This window comes from Falco rusticolus, chromosome 4 (genome assembly GCF_015220075.1).
Source record: "Falco rusticolus isolate bFalRus1 chromosome 4, bFalRus1.pri, whole genome shotgun sequence".
NCBI classification, from domain to species: domain Eukaryota; kingdom Metazoa; phylum Chordata; class Aves; order Falconiformes; family Falconidae; genus Falco; species Falco rusticolus.
Window position 1 is genome coordinate 104049243 of NC_051190.1, and position 23305 is coordinate 104072547.

General features: G+C 44.0%; 1 protein-coding gene across 5 annotated transcripts in view; it reads right to left on the bottom strand.

Moving 5' to 3' along the window:
• Positions 1 to 536: 536 nt before the first annotated feature.
• The window catches only part of RARB (retinoic acid receptor beta), a 333134-nt gene continuing 310365 nt past the window's right edge, over positions 537 to 23305 (bottom strand). For all 5 annotated transcript variants that reach the window (XM_037384094.1, XM_037384093.1, XM_037384095.1 and 2 more), the window contains 5 exons: positions 21382 to 21542; positions 13863 to 14039; positions 6263 to 6467; positions 4819 to 4977; positions 537 to 982 (listed from right to left, as the gene is read on the bottom strand). In XM_037384094.1, the coding sequence (XP_037239991.1) occupies positions 786 to 982; positions 4819 to 4977; positions 6263 to 6467; positions 13863 to 14039; positions 21382 to 21542 (899 nt within the window). In that variant the 3' untranslated portion in view covers positions 537 to 785. The remainder of the gene's footprint in view (positions 983 to 4818; positions 4978 to 6262; positions 6468 to 13862; positions 14040 to 21381; positions 21543 to 23305) is intronic.

Genomic DNA, 23305 nt, shown 5'->3' on the forward strand with positions numbered 1-23305 from the left:
GCTTGTGAACAAGTAAACAAAAACATGGTAACACTGAAAAGTGTTTCTGCCTTGGAGGCTAGCGTTGCTGGAGAAATGGGTAGTTAATTGTGTAGCTAGGTCACCAGCCCGGTAAGAAACCACTTCTTTAAATTTTAAAGTGACATTAACAGTGGAACAACTGACATCTGAATAACTGATCTGGCAGTTAATGCTGATGTCTTTTCTGCCAGCGCAGTGAACTTTTGTATACTTTTTACAAGGAAGGAGATGCGAACTGAGGGCATCCGAGACAAGTTTTCATATTAAACTAAACCAGACGGTCCTTTAAACTTCCTTTTCTGGACGTGTACGGTAGTCCGTTTCGAATGGTTGGTGTCTTGATCGCTTTAGGTATGAGAGACAAAAGGAAAGCACCAAACATCCAGTATGGAAAGCACAGCCATACATTTGTATGTACAAAGTCATCAGAAATGCAACCAGAATTTAAAAGTTTGAGATCTGTCTCGTCACCATGCAATCTTGAATGTTCAGAGGAGAAAACAGAAGCTTAACTATTTTTTGCATGAAATGGCTGATTTAGAGTTTCAAAAGTTTGCATTTTCTAGTTTTAAGAGTTTAAACAGCAAGGAGTATATATCGATACATATGAAAATTTCTTGGTCCTTGTTGAGTTTTTATCTATATATATACACATATATAGATATATATTAAGTCCAGAAACTAAGCAGCAGTAAAAATGTTTTTCTTGCTTTTCATTCCTGTACATAAGGTATTAGGAATGTCTGAAGTAGCTGGAAAATGTCTTACTCCACCATAGGGGATTGACTGACACTGCTGTTATCCACTGAACTAGGTGAGATACTAGGACTGTGTTCTGCAGTATTTCCATTTGAGGTTGGTGTCAGTGGTTCATGTCCTTCAGAGTTCTCCAACATTTCCTGGATAAGAGGTGGCATGGATCCAGGAATTTCCATTTTCAATGTAATGACACGTTCTGCACCTTTAAAAAGAAAACAAGAGGGCCTTTCTATTAGTACCGTTTGTAAAATTTCCTTTTTTTTTTTAGCATCATCAGTAGCAATTTCAGGGTATGTTATTGTAACAGATGTGACGGCTCCTTCTGTACGTGGTTTTGTGTGGAAGAAGGGAACGACTTCGGTCATACAAGAAGGGGGAGTTAGATGGGTACTCCTTAACTCATTTAAAATCATGACATAGCGCCTGATATTACAGCACAGGTAAATGGGATGAACTGCTGCTTTTCAGGGAAGGAACCAAAACAGCTTTAAATTATACTGAAAAGTTAAACTAAACTGTTCCCACATAGATGTGCTTATAAATTGGAATATACTTTACAGTTTTTAATCTGTACGCGGTATCTGCAAAGACTAGAATGACAAAAATTCTGGCCAATTTCTGTTAAATAGGTGAGGTGAATCCTGGAAGAGAACTGCAGCGATTTAAGTCAGAACATTCTTTCCCGTATAGAAAACTGTGAAATAAGATTCGGAATTTAACAAACCGTTGTTTTATACAAAAAATTCAGGCAAAAAGATACTTTTTTTGTAAAGTGTCCTGTAGCGTTCAGGCTTCTTTGCTTGTGCTAATTAACCACAAAAGTACACAGAAGCACTGACAGTGTTTACAGGTGACTTAACTGAACTGTTCGGTGTTCGTCTTTGGCAAATGTAACAACAGGTATTTTTACGCAGACGTGGTTTTGCAGGCTAGTATGCATAGGATTAAACAAAAGTACTACATAAATCCTGGTTACTCAGACTGTGCACCAACAACTAATATTAGTTTAAAAGAAAGAACATAAATCACAAAGGCAGACAACAGCGCCTGTTGCTCCTAAGGCGTGTTAAGGTTTCCTGGCCAGGACAGGCTTACGGGGACAGCTGCCTGAAGAGGCAGCCCCCGCGCAGTTCACCTGTAACTTGTGTGCGCCATCGGCTCGGTGCTCCCAGGAAGCTCTGTCCTTAAGACGCCGGGCCGCAGCGGCGCAGAAGCCTGCGTTTAAAAATCAGCCAAGACCCTGCCTGACGCCGGGCAGTTAATGCTGAGGGAACTGCTGAGGGATTAGTAAGTTACTACAGACAGGAATTCTTGAATGCTGGATGGACAAAACTCTCAGTGAAAAAAAAAGGGCTGTTAATTGGGAACAGCCTGGTCTGTAAAGCAGGAGGGTTCAGCTGCTGCTGTCGCTCTACACTGCTGCTGCTCGCAGTGACAGACAAGCCACGTTCAGAAAGGCCTCGACAGCAGCATCTTGGAATTACGTCTCGAGTAAAGTGAGGATATACAGTAAAGGTTCTGTTCCACACTGAGGCATGAATGTGCTTTACACGTTTTGCTGCTGATGGGGGAAAAAGATTTTTCTTTTCAGGACATCAGGCAATTTATAGCCGTAAACATCAGCATTCAAATACCTGGTCTAACACGTTGCATAGCATAACAAGAGCCTGTGCTTTTTAAACATGAAGGGAGGCAAGAGGAGCCAACAAAATTAAAGGGAAAATAGTCTGGTTACTGATTAACTATTCCAGAGAGAACCTCTGGATATATTCCACTTATCTGTGCTGCTGCAACGTACGTGCTGGAGAGAGCTCGTTGTCAGCCGCAGCGGTAACCCCAGACTGTAAGGGAGCACTTATGTTCATGCCTTAGCTGTGGAGCTTCAAAAAATCATCTACAAAGGCAATGACCAACTTTTTCCAAGTGAATGTTGATTAAAAACTCTCTTAAGTAACTGTGAGGAGCAAAGGGGCAAGCTTCCTAATCGGAAAGAAATTAATGCAGAATTATGCTGAGAGCTTCTCTGAAAACCATCTGCAGCCAGAGCTGACGAACTGAATCTGGCCGTGTTCCACACCCGCCTTCTGCTGTTGCGGAGTACTCGGTCGGACTGCCAGGTGGTTTTGTGGGTTACGTAGTAACCGCTGTAAAGCCACAGTAATTTTTCAGGTCTTGCAAACTTCCAATTTCATGGTGGGACGAGAGAACTCAGAAGACAGTCTCTTGCTTTAGTCCCACGCATGCTTAATTCTTCATTACGATACTTCTGATGTCACAGAGGAACATCGGTGTATAAGGAACTCTAGTGCGAGGAGACACTAGACTCGGCCGTTTCGGGTCATGCTTGCTTTGGTAATTGCTTTCAGCGATCATGTACCATCAAAAGTCATTATCTTCTAATGTACGTCTTTCAAATGAAACTCAAGACACACACACCCTCCTCCAGGACATCACCAGTCCTTTGTATGATTTAGTTCTACCATAAAACATTAATGATATAATTAAAGTTAAATACTTATGTCAGAATGGAGAGGAGAATCCTTTCTTGTGACTGAACATAAAGACAGAGCCGTGTTCCTGAGGAGCTGGAGGGCTCTGGCAAAGCAGCGGGAAAGTGCAATGGATTTCCCACAAGCAAGAACAGTAGAACGAAAAAGCTCCCCTAAATATTTTTATAGCTCAGTACTGCTCTAAGTTTATTTGGCGGTTTCAGTTGGATGGAGCCTGCTTTACTTGAGGGTAAATGCAAGCTTTAGATAACCTGCTAAGTGGGTCCTTTTAGGATACCTTTGCTTCCCGCTCTGGCGCTTTCTAAGTTATTCTTTTGGTACTAATCAATCCAATTAAATAGCTCACTTCTTTATATAAACATAGCTATAGCTTGATCTTTTAACTTATATATTATTTAAAGTGTAACAGTTCAGGTTTTAATGTAAAGCAAGCGTATCTATTTGAGTGATCTGACTGCTGCCCCCCTGAAGTCTTGTCAAAAACCACGTCAAATGAAATCAGTAATTTTTTTAAAAGCAGAAATCCAATCTCTACCTACATAGGCACCTGTACGTACAAGCTCATGTGCTTGCTTGTCTAGCAGGGGTAGCAAACCTGTGGCTGAGTAAGCACAGTAAGAAAGTGGAACTGCATCAACCACTGTGAAAAATAAGAACCGGCTGCAATTCTTTAGACTCCCTGTAGTCAGGCTGGTACATCTCCAGGACAGCTCCCCAGCAGTCTGGAGGTGGACGTACATGAAACTGCTGGACGCGTCTGAAATTGCGTCTTGGGGAGAGAGAGGGGTACACAAACAAAAGGAGCACAGCCACCTTCGAAGCCACAGCACAGGGTGTGTGGCGATGCCAGCGCCCTGCCACACCACGGACTGTCCGCTCTATGTCCAGAACAGCCACCCAGCCCGCCCTGGGGGGAGCCTGATTAAATGAAAGCCTTCAGCCACCCCCCTGCTTCAGAGAATTTATGTGACAGCACTTAGACTGTGTGTTTCACGTGATCGGTCACATACAAGCCCACATAAAATGTTAAAACTGATCCACCTATAAGCATGGTTAGTTTGGATTAGAGGTGCCGAATCTCCAAAATCCTGGATCTAATCCGTTCTAAAGTACACCAGACCACAGTTTAGGGGAATTTGGGATATGCCAGCCTTTCCCGCTGTCTGTAAACAGACTGGTTTTGGAAGCCATTAGGGATACAAAATAGACGTTGACTTGCACCCCCTTGTAAACTTCAACAAAGGTTTAATTCGAGGTTTTATCTTGTTTTAAAATCACTGACAGAGTTCACGCTAATGATTTGCTACCGCACTTATACCTAAGACGTCATTTTCACTGTAAGTTGCATGAAGAATGTAGCGCCATGTATGTTTAAAATAGAACCGATTTAAACACATAAAGAAGGGAAGAGGAAGGTCACAAGGATGTTTCTTAGACACATTAAAAAAATAACAACGCCGGTCTCTAGGCCAGTTTCCTCTGAAACCGAACACTGACACTCTTGCTGAATTAGGGGGAGACACCGTACCTTTCGCACTGATGCTACGAAGATCTGTGATTTTCATTAAGATCTTTGGGAACATATGAGGCTTGTTGGGTCGTCTCTTTCGGATGTAAATTTTCAGTGCTTCAAGCAGTGGTTCCTGAAGCTTATCCACTTTCATTGGTTCTTCAAGGTCCTGGCGATCTGTAGAAAAGTATCATATCACTCATGGTTTTAAATAAGTATTTCTTTTTACAAACTCCAAATCACAGAAGCTCCTCCATGTTCTTGATTAGAACTCCATGAATTTCATCTTTTCACTTATGACCCACACTCTGGAGTGGGTATTCCACAGGAAGCGGCTAAACCATGGCTTTCTGAAACTTAGACTCGTCTCTCCTTGGCGGCTGGAAAGGTTTGTCATTTGAGTGGTCCAGAACTACAAGTCTGCTCTTGTACCTCCCTCTCCAAGGGGAAAACACCTTGCTGCAAACAGTATTTCAGAATGGATTTTGTATGTGTCATTGATAAGCTACCTAGGTATACAAAGAGATTACCGCTAGTTTATTTTTTGTATCCATACTAAAATAAACTGAGTTACCATCAGGTATCAGCAGATGGCAGTGCGAGCTTGAGTGACAACAAACATCACCCATAAACCAGGATGCACCAGTCACATACCAGTGACACCTCAGAAACCACCAGTGCTTTTGATGGGTTATGGTTAGACACACACAAAATTGGAAAGATTTTGTACTAAAGGGCCATTGTCAACAAAGACTAACTCTTGTTCTTAAACCTTCTGTTAGTAGCACCCGGTTTGTGTTTCAACAAAAGGGCCCAACTAAACAAGGTGTGTTGCCGTTGCTAGTCCAGATTCTGCAGAGGAGGAGAGAGACTAGGTGATTGAAACAAAATACATTTACAGAGGATTTTGGAAATTACTTGACACTTCACTTTTTGTGTTTGAAAACCATGATTTTACCTGACAATGCCCCTTTCAAGTTGTAATCAGCGCCCCCCCCTCCAAATCATGTCATTAGTGCCACTATGCCGATTTCAAAATGTAATCTATTCTTTTTCCAAAGAAAGTTATCACCAGTGACTTCTGTGTGAACGTAACTACATGTATATGCATGGCAATTTTGAGTAAAAGCTGTGTAATGGGCATCTTGCTGTAACAAAGGTCATTCGTACAGGTAACCACCCATATACCACTCATAAAAAATGCAGCAAGTATCCTGTACGGCAAAGAGCATCGGTTGCTTGACAGAATGATTTGATTCATTAAAAACGTATCCATAATAAAACCAATAGCTATCACCGGTGGAAAATAAACCTTTAGTGTTAAGTGGTTTATATAACATACATAATAATATTTATATCTATTATATATAGATAGATGTTTTAGTACAGGAAAGCAAAACAGAACATAAATGAAGTTCTCAGCATCCTTTTCAAACGCATCTGAGTTCACGCTGTACGGTACCTCCACAGATTAAGCAGATGGCACTAAGGAGACCCGTTTCTGTATCATCCATTTCCAAAGGCAGGAGCTGGTTGGCAAATGTGAACACGAGATCAGTCAGGGGGCCAAATCCGGCGTTGTGCATCTGAGTTCGGTTTAGGGTAAGGCCATCTGAAAAGGTCATGGTGTCTTGTTCTGGTGTGTATCTTGTGCAAATTCTAAGGATCTGTGGAAGGACAAAAAAAAAACCCCACCCAAATCTGAAGAATTCAACTCATGAGAGGTTTGTTGCATTTTCTCGATGCAGCAAATGATGTCTGGAACTGCAGCACATGGTCACTTCAAAACAATCTCAAATGAAACCCCAGGTTGTTTGGTTCTAGTAGCACAAAAATTCTCTGGTACATCATAAATATACTCCACTGACTACGGATATTTTTTACAACAGAAATTTAAGAACAGAAATTTTCCCCCTAGTTATGAAGTAATCAAAATTTCTATGCAATTCTCACCACTTAGGTCACCAAGATTACCATAAGGCAAGATCATAAAAATATCTCACCTCCTCGCCCACGCATGTATTTCATTGACTCTGGGGATCAGTTTTGCAGACAGTGCTTTTCTGGGTTGTGTCTTTGGTAATGACCAAGTGTCTCTGTGGTACCTTGTGGGAGCGAGTGCAATGGGAGCGAGTGCAAACAGCCGTGCGTTGGTGAAGGAGGCAGAACATAAAGCGTGAGTTACTTGTGCCTGCGGGTGCCTGCCTTTCTGCTGTGACAGCAGGTAGGGAAACACCACCCCGTGAGCGCAACCCCTGCGCGAGCGCAGCCCTCCACCAGCACAGCTGCAGTTACAGTCTCCACGGAGCACTGCCTGTCTTGCCAGCCTGGGAGCCTGCACCTGAATGGATTATCAAACTTGGAACCTCCACACAGCCGCGCACGGGGCGGCTGGCACCCTGGCCAGCAGCCTGAGGAGCTGGCCCAGCTTTTCTTCTTTTACGGCTGTTGTTATTCCTGTGCACCTCCTCACCAGCCCTCCTGGAGGCTCTGGTGCTTCCCCCATGGGAGCCCTGGGCCGTGCTGGTGAGGGTGCGCACCCTGCCCGCCTGTGCAAAGCGCATCTTCCCACCGCGCCGCACAAGCCCAGGCGGTGTTGCTTTTGGCAAGTTCGCTTGCTCGCCAGCAGCCACCCCGCACTGACCCTGGATGAAAGAGCGTTCGAGAGGAGGATGGGATTCACACCTCTAACTGGACACAGAGGAATGCAAAACACATGAATAAAACACCGACGACGCTCTGCATTTTGTTAGTAAATGCCTCTGGGGTAACCGCGGTGTCAAGAGTGCTGTCACAGTGTGGCAGCAGGACCAGGGAGAGTGAGCGCAGGAATGCTTTCGCCTCTCGGAGCAAACCCGGGATGTGTCCCATGATAGACTCTGTACGGCACGAGCTCATTTGTACAGCTGCTATTAATCAACACTGCCCTAAGGATCAAATCAAAGAGATGTCCATCACGTTGACATATTTCTGTTACATATATCTATATCTATATCTCAATGCTTAATGTTTAAAATAATCAGAGGTGGGAGAAGGCTTATCCCTAAACTAAAATAAAAGGAAACCTTGCAGAAGTCTAGCTGATTAGCTGAGCTAAGACTACAGCTGCGTTTTTTCAGGGCTTGACTGTATTTATTTCCCATACAGCCATCCTACTTTGTTTTAAAGATTCAACAAAAAAGATTTACATGATTATAAGTGAGCACAGGGAGAATTTTAATTATTCCTATAGCTGCCGAAGCTCTGAGTCAGAGGCCCCAGCACTTGGCAGCTGACCAGTCTGGGCTTGGTTCTCCCACTTTCATCTTTGCCTGGCAACACTGCTCCAAATAAGCAGGGAGGAGAATCAGGAGGACATGACATGTTAGAGACCTACAGGGAAGCTTTTCTTTCTCTTCTTAAATTCCTTGGTTAAGAGACTTAACAGGGTCTATTTCTGCAGAAGACTCTTCAACTGTTTTCTGTCTCAGCAATATAATCTTATCTCACATTGTGGGTATATGCTGAAGCACAGAGACCCTATGTGGCTGGACAGGCATGTTTCACATCGTTCCCCTATCCCTGAATTAGAATAAGCTCTTGAAATTACTTGCCTCAATGACCAACCAAACGCACGGCACTCAAATTCTTCGCTGACCACAAATTCCTCACTAATGTAAGTGATCTTAAAAGGCTGCTGGTAACTCTAAAGGTTTTATGTAATAACCAAAGTGTATTTCAGGATTATTAGCAGAAATTAACATTATGAGGCCTGGCACCCCGTTAATAAGAGACAGTATATTTACCATATTCTGTGCTGGCAGTAACTACCAGCAGTGCTCTCCCCTGAAGTTCTCTGTTGGTCATGTTTTTAAGTCATTAAAAGGATTGTATAGAAAGCAGAAGAGACACACAGAGTTTGTTGTTTTCAAGAAAAGCATAGCGTGAAAGCTTTGCGTGTTCATGGAGAAGCCCAAGAGGTGCTCGGTTTACTTCTCTAATGGCACGCAAGAGAAACTGGAATGCAGCTCTTCCTGTTCGAAGCCTGCACATATTGTAGCTGCCTTCCAGTGAGGGTGCGTGGCCTGGGATCGTCAGGTCTCCAGTTTTTGGAGGAACAAGGCTCTTCTTAAGTGGCACTGATTTTTCCCTTCGCTCAGCTGGGGAGAAAGGCAGCCCCTTTTATTCCAGTGCTGTTTTAACTGAAAAGCCTTAGCAATGACAATTCCTCCCTCCACACCCTCAGGACTCCCAGTCCGACAAACTAGCTGACAGGACGAGGAGCTAAATTGGGCAATGCTGTGGTGTTTTCTGAAGGCTGCCCGCAGCCTCCCCAGCAGCTGCCCAAGCAGGGCTGGCACATACGTATCCCTCCATCCAAGGACAAGTCTGGATACTGGCTGCCAGCGCCGCACTGCCCAGAGACTCCTGGTCCCGAGGGACTGTGGTGCCCCGGGGTGGTCACCCCGAAGAGCCCAGAGGTGGAATGCATGCCTCCTGCCACAACAGGGGCTGCTGGCTTCCGTGCTGCGACGTTCTCCGTGCTCACCCCCTGGTGCCGTAAGACCCGCTCTGTTTGGAGGCGCATGCTAGGGGTGCTCAGCAAAGACCTCCCAGCTCACCGCCGCCAGGGCTAGCGCAGAGGAAGGCCTCCAGGCTGGATCCTCATTGGGAATGAATTTGGGGTTAGGCTGCGTGGGCTAGAGCCCCTGCGGGCACACACAGGAAAGCTCTACGGGCCCTGCAAAATTTATCACTAAAACTGAAAGGGCCCGTGGAATTTAGCTCCTGGTAGGCTTGGGCAGCAGGTAGGACGGCTTTCTGCAAAAGGCAGACTTCAGGTTTTCATACCCACATGCTGCGCCAGCCACCAACTGGCCGAGCCTGCAGCGGCTCCGCTGGGCACTGCCGCAGATGCAGCTCAACCGTGCGTTCTCCGCGATGCACTGAGCTTGACTGCAGCAATCGGGTCTCAGGTTTCTCCTGCATTCCTTTGACATTATCCCACAACACGCTGTTATTAAACTCTGAGACAGATAATTTGAAATGTTTTTGGTGTGTTGGGTTTTGTTTTTTTTTTTTTTTTTTAATTTGGGTCCTTCATCAAGATCTGCAAAACGCCATGGATATTGCTGATTCGCTGCTAAACCATTCTTGGGCAAACTTCCAGTGTCAAAGTAAAGCGGATTTCAAGCTCATATTCACTGAAGAACATATGGGAAATGTCAGCACTTCGAAATAAGAAATCACGGTATCTTTCTCCATTTTAAACTGAACTCCTAATGTCCTCAACATTGTTTAGATTTTGTAACCAAGCCAAGTATTTTAGTTGTCACTCCGCTCTTAAATGCCACTTGCAGCCATAAATAAAGATCTTGCCCACAATTAAAGGATTCTTTGTTTTAAGGAATAGTTGTATCTTAAAGCATCTGGGGTTCCTATGAGCCAGTTGCAAAGCACAAAGCAAAAACCCTACAGGTTGCAAAAAACCAAAACCATCCAGAAAGCTGCATTTACAAAATTGTTGCTACCATAGAACTCTTACTCGTTTTAAACTGATTAGTTAGGGCAAGCTGGGCTTTTTTTTTAAGAAACCCTCTTGCTAGACGCGAGCTGCCTTAGCTGGCTGGGCCAGTTTCCTGATAGGAAAAACCCAAGCAGGTAACCCTTAAACAATGAACAAACCTTCACAGCGCTGCCATACCCCATAAGCATGGGTTGTTTCGCACACACAAATACCTTCCTAGCATTAACATGCAGGGTTTTACAACAGAGAGCAAAAATGACATTATTAAAGATTAGCATTCAGAGATCTCTCAGGTTTTTATCCACTGGATTTAAGACAGGCTGGGCTTTGGACTCTTCACATTCAGAGCTTGGCAAGGCTGGGGATGCTCGACTGCTGCCAAGCCAGTGTACCAGCAGACAGAAGCACTCACTTTTACGAGGGCTACTGACTGAATTTTAGTCATATTTATCCCCGAAACCTTTGGCACCAGAGCAGACACAAAGTCCACCATCCTCAGCTGGCACCTTCAGCTGTCTTGCGAGGCTTGATGCTATTTCCCTTCCAGAGATTTTGCTTGTTTGTATATAAAACAATCCTTTGGCACACACCTAGCAGAGTTTACCAAGCTCCTGGCACCGTTTCCTTTGTCAGCCTGTTTAAGGGAGGGTTTAAGCACCCACGGCCACAGGAACCAACCAAGCAAAGCCCTTGGCAGGGTCTACAAATGCTTAAGACTCCCCATAGCTGGTGCTGATGGGCAGGTGGACAGCGAAGCCAGAGTCCTGTGGTGGGGGGAGCCTGGCCACGCTACCTGGCTGGGCTGGGAGCCCCATGCTGATCCTCCCATGTGCGGCAGCTCTGGGGACATGTCCAGGGGACTGCACAGCAGCGGGACCGGGAGTGCACGCCGGCGAGGCTCACACGATGCTCGGCAGTGCTTGCAGAGCAGACTGCAGGCTGACACCAGCAGCGGGTGCTCGCACAGCAGGAGGGGGAACAGTGTTCACTCCCCGTCTCAATGCACAACAAAATAAAACGTTCGAAACACTCATAATTAGGAGAACTAGCTTGCTGAGGGGGAAATATGTGCTATTAAAACACTGCTCCAAGTACTGAAGTTTAACTTAAATAAAGATACAGAGCTGCATTGCAATTCTGATTATATGCAGGTGATGTGGGTTTAATGGATATGGGCATTTCACAGACAGCGCACGCACTGCGCATTACTGTGCTTGTGGTAATTATCCCTTTTTCTTTTTAAGCAGCACATAAAATAGTCACATAAAGCTTGTCTAAATGTCGCGGAAGAAAGTTAAGACGTGGTTGCTGCAAAGAGTCCTATCTGCTCCTGTTTTTGGAAAAGCCTCAGCTCATGCCTGCTATGGGTAGTCATGGCACTTGCTACACTGTGCTCGCTCAGATATGTCACCTTCTCCAGCTTCATGAAAAATGAAAAAGAGAATGAGCAGGTGATTGGGAATGACAGGTCTCAGTAACGTTTCTGACTAGAGCTTGAAGGCTGCCACATGGCCACAAAGTAAAAGTGGTGAATTGTATTAAAGAATCGACCCTTTCTATCCATTAATCAGTTGAAATGAAGTCACCATTTACCACCTGCTTCATTATTCTTTTTCTAACCTAGCAACTAAGCTTTTATTTAGTCACTTGGATCAAAGGCTGCCAAGTGCCTTTATCTAGGCACTTCAGATAAAACTGCTAACAGAAAGGCTACCCCTAAATTCTTGATGTTGTCCAGCCAATGCTGGCAACGCCAGCCGCCAGCAGGACCCCGTGCAACAGGGGCTGTGCATGCTCACGGGGTAAGCTCCCACTACCCACCCCAGCAAAGAGCACCAGGAGCCCGCAGGATCCCGAGCAATTACAGAGTCAGGGTATGTTTTTTTCCAGCATGGCAGCAACAAACAGGGGCGGAAGCTTCAGGGCTGAAGTTTTGGGATTAGAGTTCGGAAGTGCAGATTCTTGCTATATCCTGACTCCTCCCCACCGTTTTTGGGTAGTTTCTGTATTAACTAACCATTCGTTACTGTTTACAACAGCAAAGCACAAAGCAGTTCCCGTCCTGTACCTCTGGCAGAATGCACTCGATTACTGTATGCGTGTTTATCAATTACTGTATGCCTGTTAGTGTAAGGGGAACGTAACTGTCTTATTAGGACAGAGCTGGTGATGACAGGCACGCAATTGGTAATGAACGGCCCTGCCCCACGGAGGGACCACACACAGGAAGGACGAGATGGCCAAGTCTGAATGAGCGCCTGGACGAAGGGGACAACGATAGGCGACTCTCGAGCTTAGCAGGGCAACCTCAACCTTCTCTTTTTTATAGGCCACAGAACAATACCCCTTCCCCTCTCCCACCCCTCTTCCTCCTTCATCAGTGTCCTCTAGATGCAATTCTTCAAAACAGCTTTTGACAAAACAAGAGGAAAAGGTCACAGCAGTTAACGTCCTCCTCAACATGACCCTGTTTGAAGCAATGCACTTGCAGAAATTCCAAGATTAATTACTTCAACTTCCAATTCCCTGGTTTAAACTCCTGTATCATGCCAAAAGTAACCACCCTACAATGGGTTTCTTGGCCATGCTTGTCTGAATGAAGACCTGAAGGTTTGTGCTCTGAAGAAAATACTTAAAATATATTGAAAAAAGCCTGTTTTACTGAAAGTTACTGCTACAACCAACAACAAAAAGCATATTTGCCACTAAAAGCCTAAAGACCTCTAAGGTCTTAATAAAGAAATGCTGAGATCCCAGAGGGCTCCTCTGAAGGTCAGCATGACAGAAACAGAGCGAGACAAAGGGAGGGAAGAGAGCTTGCCTTGACACAGTGACAAGGCGAGGTCTGGGGAAAAACACCAAGCCTACCTGCATAGTTCCCTGCTGCAGGTTGTATGCCTGCCTATTTAAAAAGTAATTACATTTAGCTAAAACCTGTACCGAGTCCATTACAGCGTCCATTTCCACAGGTGCCTGCAGCACTACTAGTGAAAGGAGGAGGGGGATCTGTGTGCTGGATGCTTGCGCCTGCCGGGCTCCAGGTGCACCAGTTTCCCCTCTACAACCTACAGAAACCTCACTCCGAGGATCTGCATTTCGTTCCTCAAACCACCTCATGACCACAGGTACAGCAAGTTCCCAAAATGTCATACAGCAGATTGTCTTTCTAAGTATCCTTTACAGAGAGAGAGCATTACATTTTGGAGGGAGGAGGAAGGAGAACAGAAAGAGAATCAGATCTCTCTTCGGTGTTAACAATAAGGAAATTTTTCCAAAGTTGCACATATTTCATGTTAGCGCCACAATACCAAAACGTGCCCTTCTTGCAACTACACTGAAATCCACAAACTACAATAACTTATTTTGAAATGGATGCTCATCAAAAATAAGAGATGCCTGTAGGTGTGCTGCTCGTGACTGTACCAGGCTACCTGCTAAGTTCAATTTTGCAACCGTAAGGCCGGGGCAGTATTTGACACCCTCTCCCTGTCGATTACAGTAAAAAGAAGAATAGAAAACACAGTAGTAGTATAATAATGGTGCTAAAAATACATACCAGTATATCCAGGCAGGCTGCTTTAAGTAGAGTTATCTGGTCTGCAATGGTCAAACTTGTGAAGCCTGGCAATCGCTTTGCAAATTCCACTATTTTAATAATGCACTTTGTTGCAAGTTCACTGAATTTGTCCCAGAGCCCGAGGTCCAGTCGAACCCGATGATCTGCACTGGAGTTCTGGAAAGACAGACAGAAGGCACCATAAACCAACAACATCCCTTTCAGTAAATGGTTTTCAAGGGAAAGAAACAACAACCAAGTATTCCTTCCAGAAGTACTTTCTATTAACATTCCAGGCATTTTCTCCAGCTTGCTGTTGGGACGATGCTGGTTTTAAACTTGGATTAATCGCCTGAAAATTCCTTGGATATTTCTCTGTTACTTATGATGGCAGAGGCCATCTGTACAAGGAACACAAATGAACTTAAACATTTCCAAATGCCACTATCATCATTCTTCCTCGCCATTATATAATAAGTGCATTGAGAGAGACAATTTTCAGTTGTACTCCAGAAAATATAAATGAACAGCGGAACAAGAATATCGGGTCCTCATCTGGAAAAAGTAGCACAGTATTTGGAACGTAGTTTCACATACTTAAGGTCTTAGCAAATTGGTTCTACTTAATTTATCTGCTCTGTGGCTCTGCAAGAGTTTTACAGCTTTCTCAAGCTACAGTCTCCCATGACTTAAAAAGCACTTCTTTATATGACATTAAGAAAAACACCATGTGCACTGATGAATGCTATATGCTCATTCGATGGTGCATCTCACATATACCCTACTGTCTGAAGTGTTAGAAGGACATTCCAGCTGCATCTTTTCAGAGACTGTTTCCATACATTCATGTACCTTAATTGAAAAGTCCGTAGTTTGCTAGGACGTGTAGCAAAATTCGTGTTAAGTTTGTGATTAAATTTAATGTTTTCATACCTTCAGAATAACCCGTTAACCCTTGAAAAAGTTGAACATTTCAGCCAAGAACCAGCTGACTCAGAAGTTGCTGTGATCTATTTGATGCTGGCCCAACAAAAGATGGTGTCATGGGGAAACCTCGTGAGTCATTTCCAATCCACCCGTGATTCCCATGGGGTGGCAAGAAACAAGTAGTGACAGAGCTCCAAAACACCCAAGGCTCCTCTCCTCCTGCCCTAGCATGCAGCGTGTTCCCATTTAACCAGCATCTGATCCAATGCAGTTTAGGTCGTGGCCAGCAGGACGGTCCCCCCCACTATTTCACGAGCTGCCAAGTTTAGTGTGCATTGCAGCTGCCTTCGCTGTCCGAGCAGTCTCCTCTGCACTGCAAGAGGAATTTTACCTATAAAAATAGGCTGTAATGAAGCTGTAATGAATTTGCAAAAGGTGCTGAGCTGCAGCCATGGAAAACCCAAAGCAAATTTTCTCTCTTCCACATCTCATCTGAGCTTGTCGACTAACCAAGAAAAAGAGAGGCATCTCCATAAAACAGGCTCACCCACTCCAGATAGGTACTTAAGGCAGGGAAGGGAAGAACCCCTCAGATGGTGGCTTTCTCCCCAGCTGCAGAGGAAGCCGATGAGATTAGCTGCCTTAGTCTTAGCTGGTTGAAGTTAAAACATTAAATTAACTTTAAAATTAAAGGTAAATGAGAGGACTCTCAACCCAAAAGTCTAACAGACATGGCAGATAGACAGCCATCAAAAGGCATTCACAGATCACACTTTCTTAGAGGGAAACAGCTGTAGTGATGCTGCCATCATCACTACTAATGGTGCAGATGTCCACCTCCTTGGAAACTTTTGAAGCCATCAGCTTGCTCTGGCTCACGGGAAGGCCATAGAGCCTGAAGAGGCCAATGAGGGGACGCGGCCGCGATGCTCTGGCAGCCCTCCCAGGACTGCCTTCACAGATGCCACGACTACCATCAGCTGTGAAGGAGAAAGTCCTGATGGGCCCAAGGGCACTGCCAGCCTGACATTCACCCTCACTGCAACAGGGTGCAGATTCAATAGGTCCTTATTACAAAAAATAAATGCTAACCACGCTGAACAGTTCGAAGGTGCCCACGTGCTCTTCCCCACTCTCCCTCTTTTGAAGGGGTAAGACGTTAACGTCAGCATTTCTATTTGAATTTTTATTCTGGGAACTTCCTCTGGTTTGTTTTGGTTATTTTTAAATAACAGAAGAAAAGATAGGAGAAAATGTCTTTATAATCCTAAACCTAAAGAATTGTCTTCAAAATGGTAAAAAACTAATGGGTTAACAGTCATTGTAATGCCCTTTGAAACATTTTTTTCAGCTACTGGAGTATGCATCCTTCAGATTTATTTTATTTCATCCTCAAGGACCTTGGTGAAATACAGTACATTGGAGGAAAAATAAGATCAAGATGTGCAGTCATTCAGGCTGTAATTAAATTTAATAGGCAGTTTATCCAGTTCATAGAAAGATGGCATAGCGGAGAGCTACACAAAGCAGAGCCTAAAGCAGGAAATCATTTTACAATAGGGTATCCATCTGGAAAAAAAGACGTTGCATGAAACCAGCAAGTGTGAACAAAATCTTCATCAGTATCATATGAGGTTACTTTATCATGCTGCAGTACCGACGACGGGAAGTTTGACATGTCTTCTATTAAGAGTAATGCACGGCCGTCTTAACAAATGTAAATCTAACTCACTATTATGCAAACTGAAGAGAAGGGGCAGTTAATAAAATACAAAATAACCAGGTGTTTTATTACACTGGATGCCAGATTCCTCAGCGTTGGAGCTAATGTGGTTTACACATCGCCTTTGAGACGCTACAAATGGAAGAGTTTTAACATTTTATTTGGTAATTAATGTGGTCTAAGTGTTATGGAAAATAGCTAGATATTTAGCAGCGTTTCTGAATATGTAAAACCAAAACTGACTCAATATCAATGTATAGGTTGAACAATAAAACACGGGGTTAATAAAATGCACGTCAGAAATGGAAACTCTGATTAAATTTGCCTGGGGATCTTCTCTAACCATGCTGTGAAAAAGATGCAGACGCTATGACTTTTCCTGAATATTTTACAGAAGCATTTTTTTGGGTGTCTTTTCCAGGAGCAGTCTTGCATGTTTTTCAGGCCTATGCACCAGCGCACATATGGTGGAACAATACTGTAATACACCCCAGTGGCATCTTTATCAGTGGAAAAGCCCAACCTTGCTATGAAATCCAATTAAACAGCCATTTTTGCCACATAAATTGATCCCATTTTTTCCATCATTTTTGTTTTTACATCGCAGGCTGCTCTATCTCCACATTAACGATACGGGATGAGGTACTCGCAGAAACATACACAGTAGCAGAATCCCTACCGTCTTTAAAATCCACTTTACAAAGGAAACAAGGCTCACAGGGGCACTCTGCCCTAATCAGGAACACTTGCTATGCCTCTTTAGTAAAAGCAGCAATGTACTCCAGCTCTGGCGAGTTCACCAAGGACCACAGCACACGCCTCTGCTCAGTCCCAGCATCGAGAGTTATACAGACAGACAGATACACGGACACCCCTCGGCGATGGCACAGAACAATAGGCATGTAACTTCTAAGCCCAGTACTTACAAAGGACAAAATGCTGCCCAGATGCAAAACCTCTTCACGTCCAGCCAGCCTGCCTGGGAGAATCCACAGCAAGGGTCCACAGCGTCAAAATTATTTTCCGTTTTATCCTCCCCTTTATCATGGGGCTGAATGTAACAGAGCTGTAGACTTACAAATACTACCAGTCTCGAGGGACAAGCAGTATAGTTACACTCAATTATACTATAAAGTATGACATCTCCAGAGAAATTACTAAGGCACTCTCTCTTACCTGGATGACAGTAATAAAACAGATCTATTTATGATGGACTTTTGAAATCCATTACGTTTAAACAGCTTGCTGATTCTCATCATCGGCAGAACTATACTTGCCACTGCCCACCAAATGCAACTGTTAAATCAAACGACCCAGGGAATTTAATACCAGTGCTATTCTCCCATTATTTTAAGTAGACTTTTATTAACTATGCAAAGTATGGTAATTATTACAGATCGGGACACTTTTTCTTTTTAAAGAGCAGATGGATATAAAACCCCATCATTGAAAACGCTTCTCCAAAATAGTTTTTGAGCAGGTAAAAATACACAATGGAGGAAAAATACCACCATGTAACCTTTCCCTCTGGGAAATGCAAGCTGGAGTGCTCAAGAGTGAGAGGAGCCAGATACACAAACCAAATGTTTGAACAGATTTTTTTTATGACTGTATCTCTGCGAGGTCTTTTTTACTCCACTCTCTTAGAATTCTTTGCTCTTTTCAGCAACAAACAAAATAATGTTTTAAATCAGTCTGAATGCTTACGTAACTGAAGGCATACAGGGGCCACACTTGCAGAGCAGCTTCTTTCCCCTGCCATCTCTATCAGTACACAAGTGCAAAAGCTCATGAAATTCAAGTGAATCCACATCGATTCAATACGGTCACTTCTCGCTTAAAGAATTAAATAAAACCCTCTAAGGTTCCAAAAGCAATCTGTATGCTCCACAGCGTGAGTGCACCATGCTTCATGACTGCCAGCCTGCAAAACCATGCATAAAAGCAGGACTGGTGGCACTCTTCTACCTGTACTGGCTTGTTACTCTCAAGAAAAGTAGAGTGGCACAGGCTTCTAGCTCCCCTTGGACTCAGCATTTAGAAAGAGTTGTGTGCTCTCTTTTTTGACTTCTGGTCTCTGTTTCAAGTGTCTCAAAAGGAAAGATTGCCTGAGCCCTGTCATTCCATCAGCAGCAGCTGGTGGTGGTTGTCCAAGTTGTGCTCCCCTGACCAGTGCACACACCTCCCGCCTCCTGGATCCTCTGCCACTGCAGAAAGGCTTCTCCCCTACTTCTGGGCTGACTGGCAGCTGGAGATGATGACCACCCTTACTCCAGCCCTAGTGGTACTCTGTCCTTTCCACAGCTGGGCAGGGACAGTGTTCATAAAAACGAGCTCTTAACACTGAATTCCTGCCTAAAAAGCTGGAGCGGTCACCAGACCTCAGCTAGATGAGAGATTTAAATACTCCACATTTCACACGGAGACTATGGGAATGCAGTAAGAAGGCAGTATTTAGCACCACCACTATTAGTTTTGACACAGCTGTTGAAGGAAGTTGTATCACTCTCAAGGATTCATAGTAAGCCAGAAATAACTCTCTCAGTGCTATTTTGTTGTAGCAACTTGCATAGTACCAAGCCATGACAAAGCAGCAGGGACTTCAGCCACGTGCAGCAAACTGCTGTGGACTTCCAACAGACCGACGATCTAAAAAAGAAATCTCTTTCCCCAAGCTGTCCGATCTGGCCTGAGATACGAACGACCAATATCTAGCCTCAGACAGCGTGGTCACGTCACGGTTAGTCAGGACCCATAGACAGACTAGATTTATCCATTTATTACTTAGGAGTAAGGGCTCTGAAATTCCAACAGGGACATAAACTCACCATGGGGGTCAGGAGGAACCCAAGGACAAAGGCGTCAGCGGTGGGTGTGATACGCAAGACGACCCTCTCCAATTTCATCCACTTCTATCATTTCAAGAGCTAAAATATTAATGATATTTAAGCATCCAATACATAATGCAAGAGTATAGGTGCCCAGGTTTATCTTTCAGCCCTTCAGGATCTTTGGCCATTACCAGTACAAAGTACCATCACACCACCTGAGTGCACTCCTCTAAATCAGAGGTAACACAAAAGTATGTGCCAGCACGCCGACGCTGGGAGGTGTACCAACAGATCATTCTGGGATAGCTAGGCCGTTTGCAACGTGGCCTGCAAGCAATAAACTCTGGCACGCATACCAGCCTGGCTACGCATCCCAGCTGCGGACATCCGATCACCTCTTCTGCAAGGCATAAACTCACTGTCTTTGAACTGGGCATATTTTTTCACGCTTGTTCAGGAAGCACTCTTGCATTTGCAGGAGTGTGAGAGCCTGTTTGGAAGATTTTATTCCCTCCAAGATGAGGATGCAACTGCACATACTGAGAGGAGGGGTGGAGGGCATTAACCCAGGAATTTCCTTGAAAAAACACACTATGGATTCCACTGTCTCCAGCTTTTTGCCTTTGGTTATGTCACCAGCTGGCTGCTTTTAAGCTTCCAGCCTTGCATGCTGCACTAGTCCCTGGGGGTCTGCCTGTACAATATTTACCAGCATGCCTACCTGACTGTACTGACTACATCTCACCCGAGCAGGGCTAGCACCAGAGAACCAGGCAGAGGACAGGCACCTTCCCCAGTACTAACCATTTAATGTGGCTCTCAAAATCAAACGTGAATAAACATTTGTGAAAATACTTCCAGCAACATGAAAAACATGCTTTTTTCTAACATCACACTTGCACTTAAATACAAAGACTTACACCTAGACCTCAGACTTTTGAACCTTGCACTTCGTAAATAGATGAGTATGCCTTAAAACAGCAACTTGCTTGCTAAAACAGTGAATATTGATGCCACACAAGGATTTGCCTAGACCACTCTCTGAAACACTTGTTTCAGCAGCAGAGCATTTACTCAAAACAGAGAGCAATCCAGTGACAGAGGTATTTCACCTGGCCTGTGGGGCTTGGTCCCAGATCTCTGGGGCTGGAGGACAAGGACCATGGAGGCAGACTCCTCCAGCCACGCCACTCCTGAACTGGTCTCAGCAGCGAAAGCACATGCTCGACTACTTCAGGACCTAGTACACATCCCTCTGAAACAGCCGGTGCTGCTACAACCAACAGCAAGAGCAGGCCCAGCACAGTCATTCCTCTACCAACAAGACACTAAACACTACCTAACAGTTATATTTTAGCATGCCTTTTATTACTGCATTTGCAAATTTGACATTGATTTTTCTCTCTGAAATCAATACATATCGCTAACCTTCCCTTTGTTTAGCAACATATATATATATATAAAAATTATTTTCCCAAATCACCCTCCAGAGAAACTCCCACAACGCTGAACTTCTTGATGGGAGGCTGATTTTTCATTTCTAAAAGCAGAAGACATTTTTGCTGCTTTGTGGTATTTCAGTACACTGGAAGAGGAATAAACTGCAAATGAGCATTTTGGAAACTGGCTTATTTAGACATTTCATATTTTCCTTGACCTTGGTAGCTTTGGGACTGTCACCAGTAATCCAGCAGCATTTAAGAACTCTACACCTACGAAGCTGTAATTTGCTGACGCACAAGCAGAGAGCATGTCTTTGGAAGCCAACAAATTTCTAATGAATGATGGCATGTAATTGACTCATGGACTCCAGGCTTGTCTCTTGGCTGGATTAATCCTTCAGTCTTTCACAACACCACTAACAAATTATTATAGTTAAGTGCAATTTCTCTTCTCCAGCATGCATTTGCGTGCATACCTGTGTTCCTTGGCTAAGGAGGTGCAAGGAGTGCATCTATTTAAAACATCTGAAGCCTCCAATGCAAAACTCACATCATGCAGGCATATCCAGAATGTAAATGTCACAAACTATACTTACTGTAGTGTATTTTCCCAGCTGACAGAGCGACGGGAAGGTTTCCTGGTGAGCTTTTCGGATCTTCTCAGTGAGATCATCCAACTCTGCTGTCATTTCATAGTTTTCTGTGGACTCCTGCTTTGAAGGTTCCTTCTTCTTTTTGTTCCTATCATTTCTGACAGCTACAGAAAAAGCAGAGACACAGATCTCATGTGGTTATTCACATCACCCCATGTTGCTTTTGTCGCTCTACTTCAAAACACTGCAAAATGCTTTTATTTTAAACATAAATTATTTTAAGTGAAGATAAAAATGTTATACACACAGAGAATACTAATGCAAGCTTAATTACTTAATTGTAAGAATTCAATTTAACGGGTAATGAGGAAACCAAAGTTTCATAGATGCTTGTAGTCGACGTGCCATCACACTCTTATAGTATCTACCTTCCGAGAAAGTCTACTGCAACTTCACATGCACTCTAAATGTCTCAGTAACTTTGTGAGGTGGGATTTTTCCGTTGTACCATTACAGCTGTGCACAGTGAATGGCTAAGTCCTCTGCAGCGATGCAGCTGGTATTTCATTGGATGTGAACAACACTAAAAAAAGACAGCAACTGTCTGTCCTCTTAAATCTCTCAGTACGGAAGGGAACAAAACTCATACTAATACAAAATGCACCAAGCAGAAGTTATTCAAAGGGAGAGTTAAATGTGAAAAGAGTAAATGAAAGAAGATGAAACACGTTAAACTCAAGATCTGAAGATCAAAGGAGAAGCATAAACACTTGAAAGAGTAAAAATGGCAGCAAAGCTATCTAGAGTTGCTTGCCATCTGCTCCTGCACTCAGATCAGCCGTCTACCTTCCCCTGGCCATGGGGGATTACTGGAAATGTGCATTGTGCAGCACTCGTGCTGTAATTGATTTCCCACATATTTGTGTTTTGTAATAAAATATGACAGCTGCTCCATCACCATGCTACTCTTTGTTCTTTTAATGAAAATAGCTTAATTTTACAAAACGTGCCCAGGAGATAAGTCTACGTCCGCAGTATTGCCAGTACTTGTGAACTTTATCAAGAGGCTTGTTGTTAGCTAAAGCTAACATCTTAAGCATAACCAGATGCATAAGGCTTTACAACAAAGCCAAGCAAAATCAATTCCTCTCCCCAAAGACTCCGTGTCAATATTAAACACCCTGAAGACAAAATGTTATTGGACAAATAAACCCCATCCTAACGTTCACTTGTGTCCAAAACCTCATGATATTTAGATGCACAGCAGAATGGGCGATGCCCAGAGCCACCCCTTGTCAGCTCTTTTCCCCTATGGATTCCCTAGACCCATTTCCACATCTTCTGTGGGTGCTTCCTACACACCTGTGAACCACAAATGAACACAAAGAGCAGCCAAATGGTGAATATTTCAGGAGAAAGAAGAGGTGTTGAGCCAGTCTCACCTACAGTATCTGTTCAAGAATGAATGACACACAGTTGGATTCATTTTCCTATGGGCGTCCTTTCTGAGAGAAAATTAAGAGTGACATGGGAAAACTGTGGGCAGGGAAAGCAGCAGAATCAGGGGCATCTACAGAAATAATATGTGTAACAGAAAACAAGGGACAGATGCAGTGAATATCGTTGCTCTTTCACGAGGCCATTAGGCATGTACACGATGTGATGAATGGCTCTGGTTTTCTCACTAAAGGTTTGACTTTGCAGCTGAGAGAACTCTGACCCCTATCCAGCAGATATTTTAAGGATGAACTTGACTTTAACTGTGTGAACAGACCCGCACTGAAGTCAGTTACGCCTCTGCTGGGTCAGGGCTGGGATGCTGAGCTCCCCACCGGATTAAAGCCTAATCTCAAACACCATCAATTCTGGTGTCTGGAGTAACACAAAGGAGGCCAGGAAGGGTGGACTAAAAAGGTACCTTCTTGTG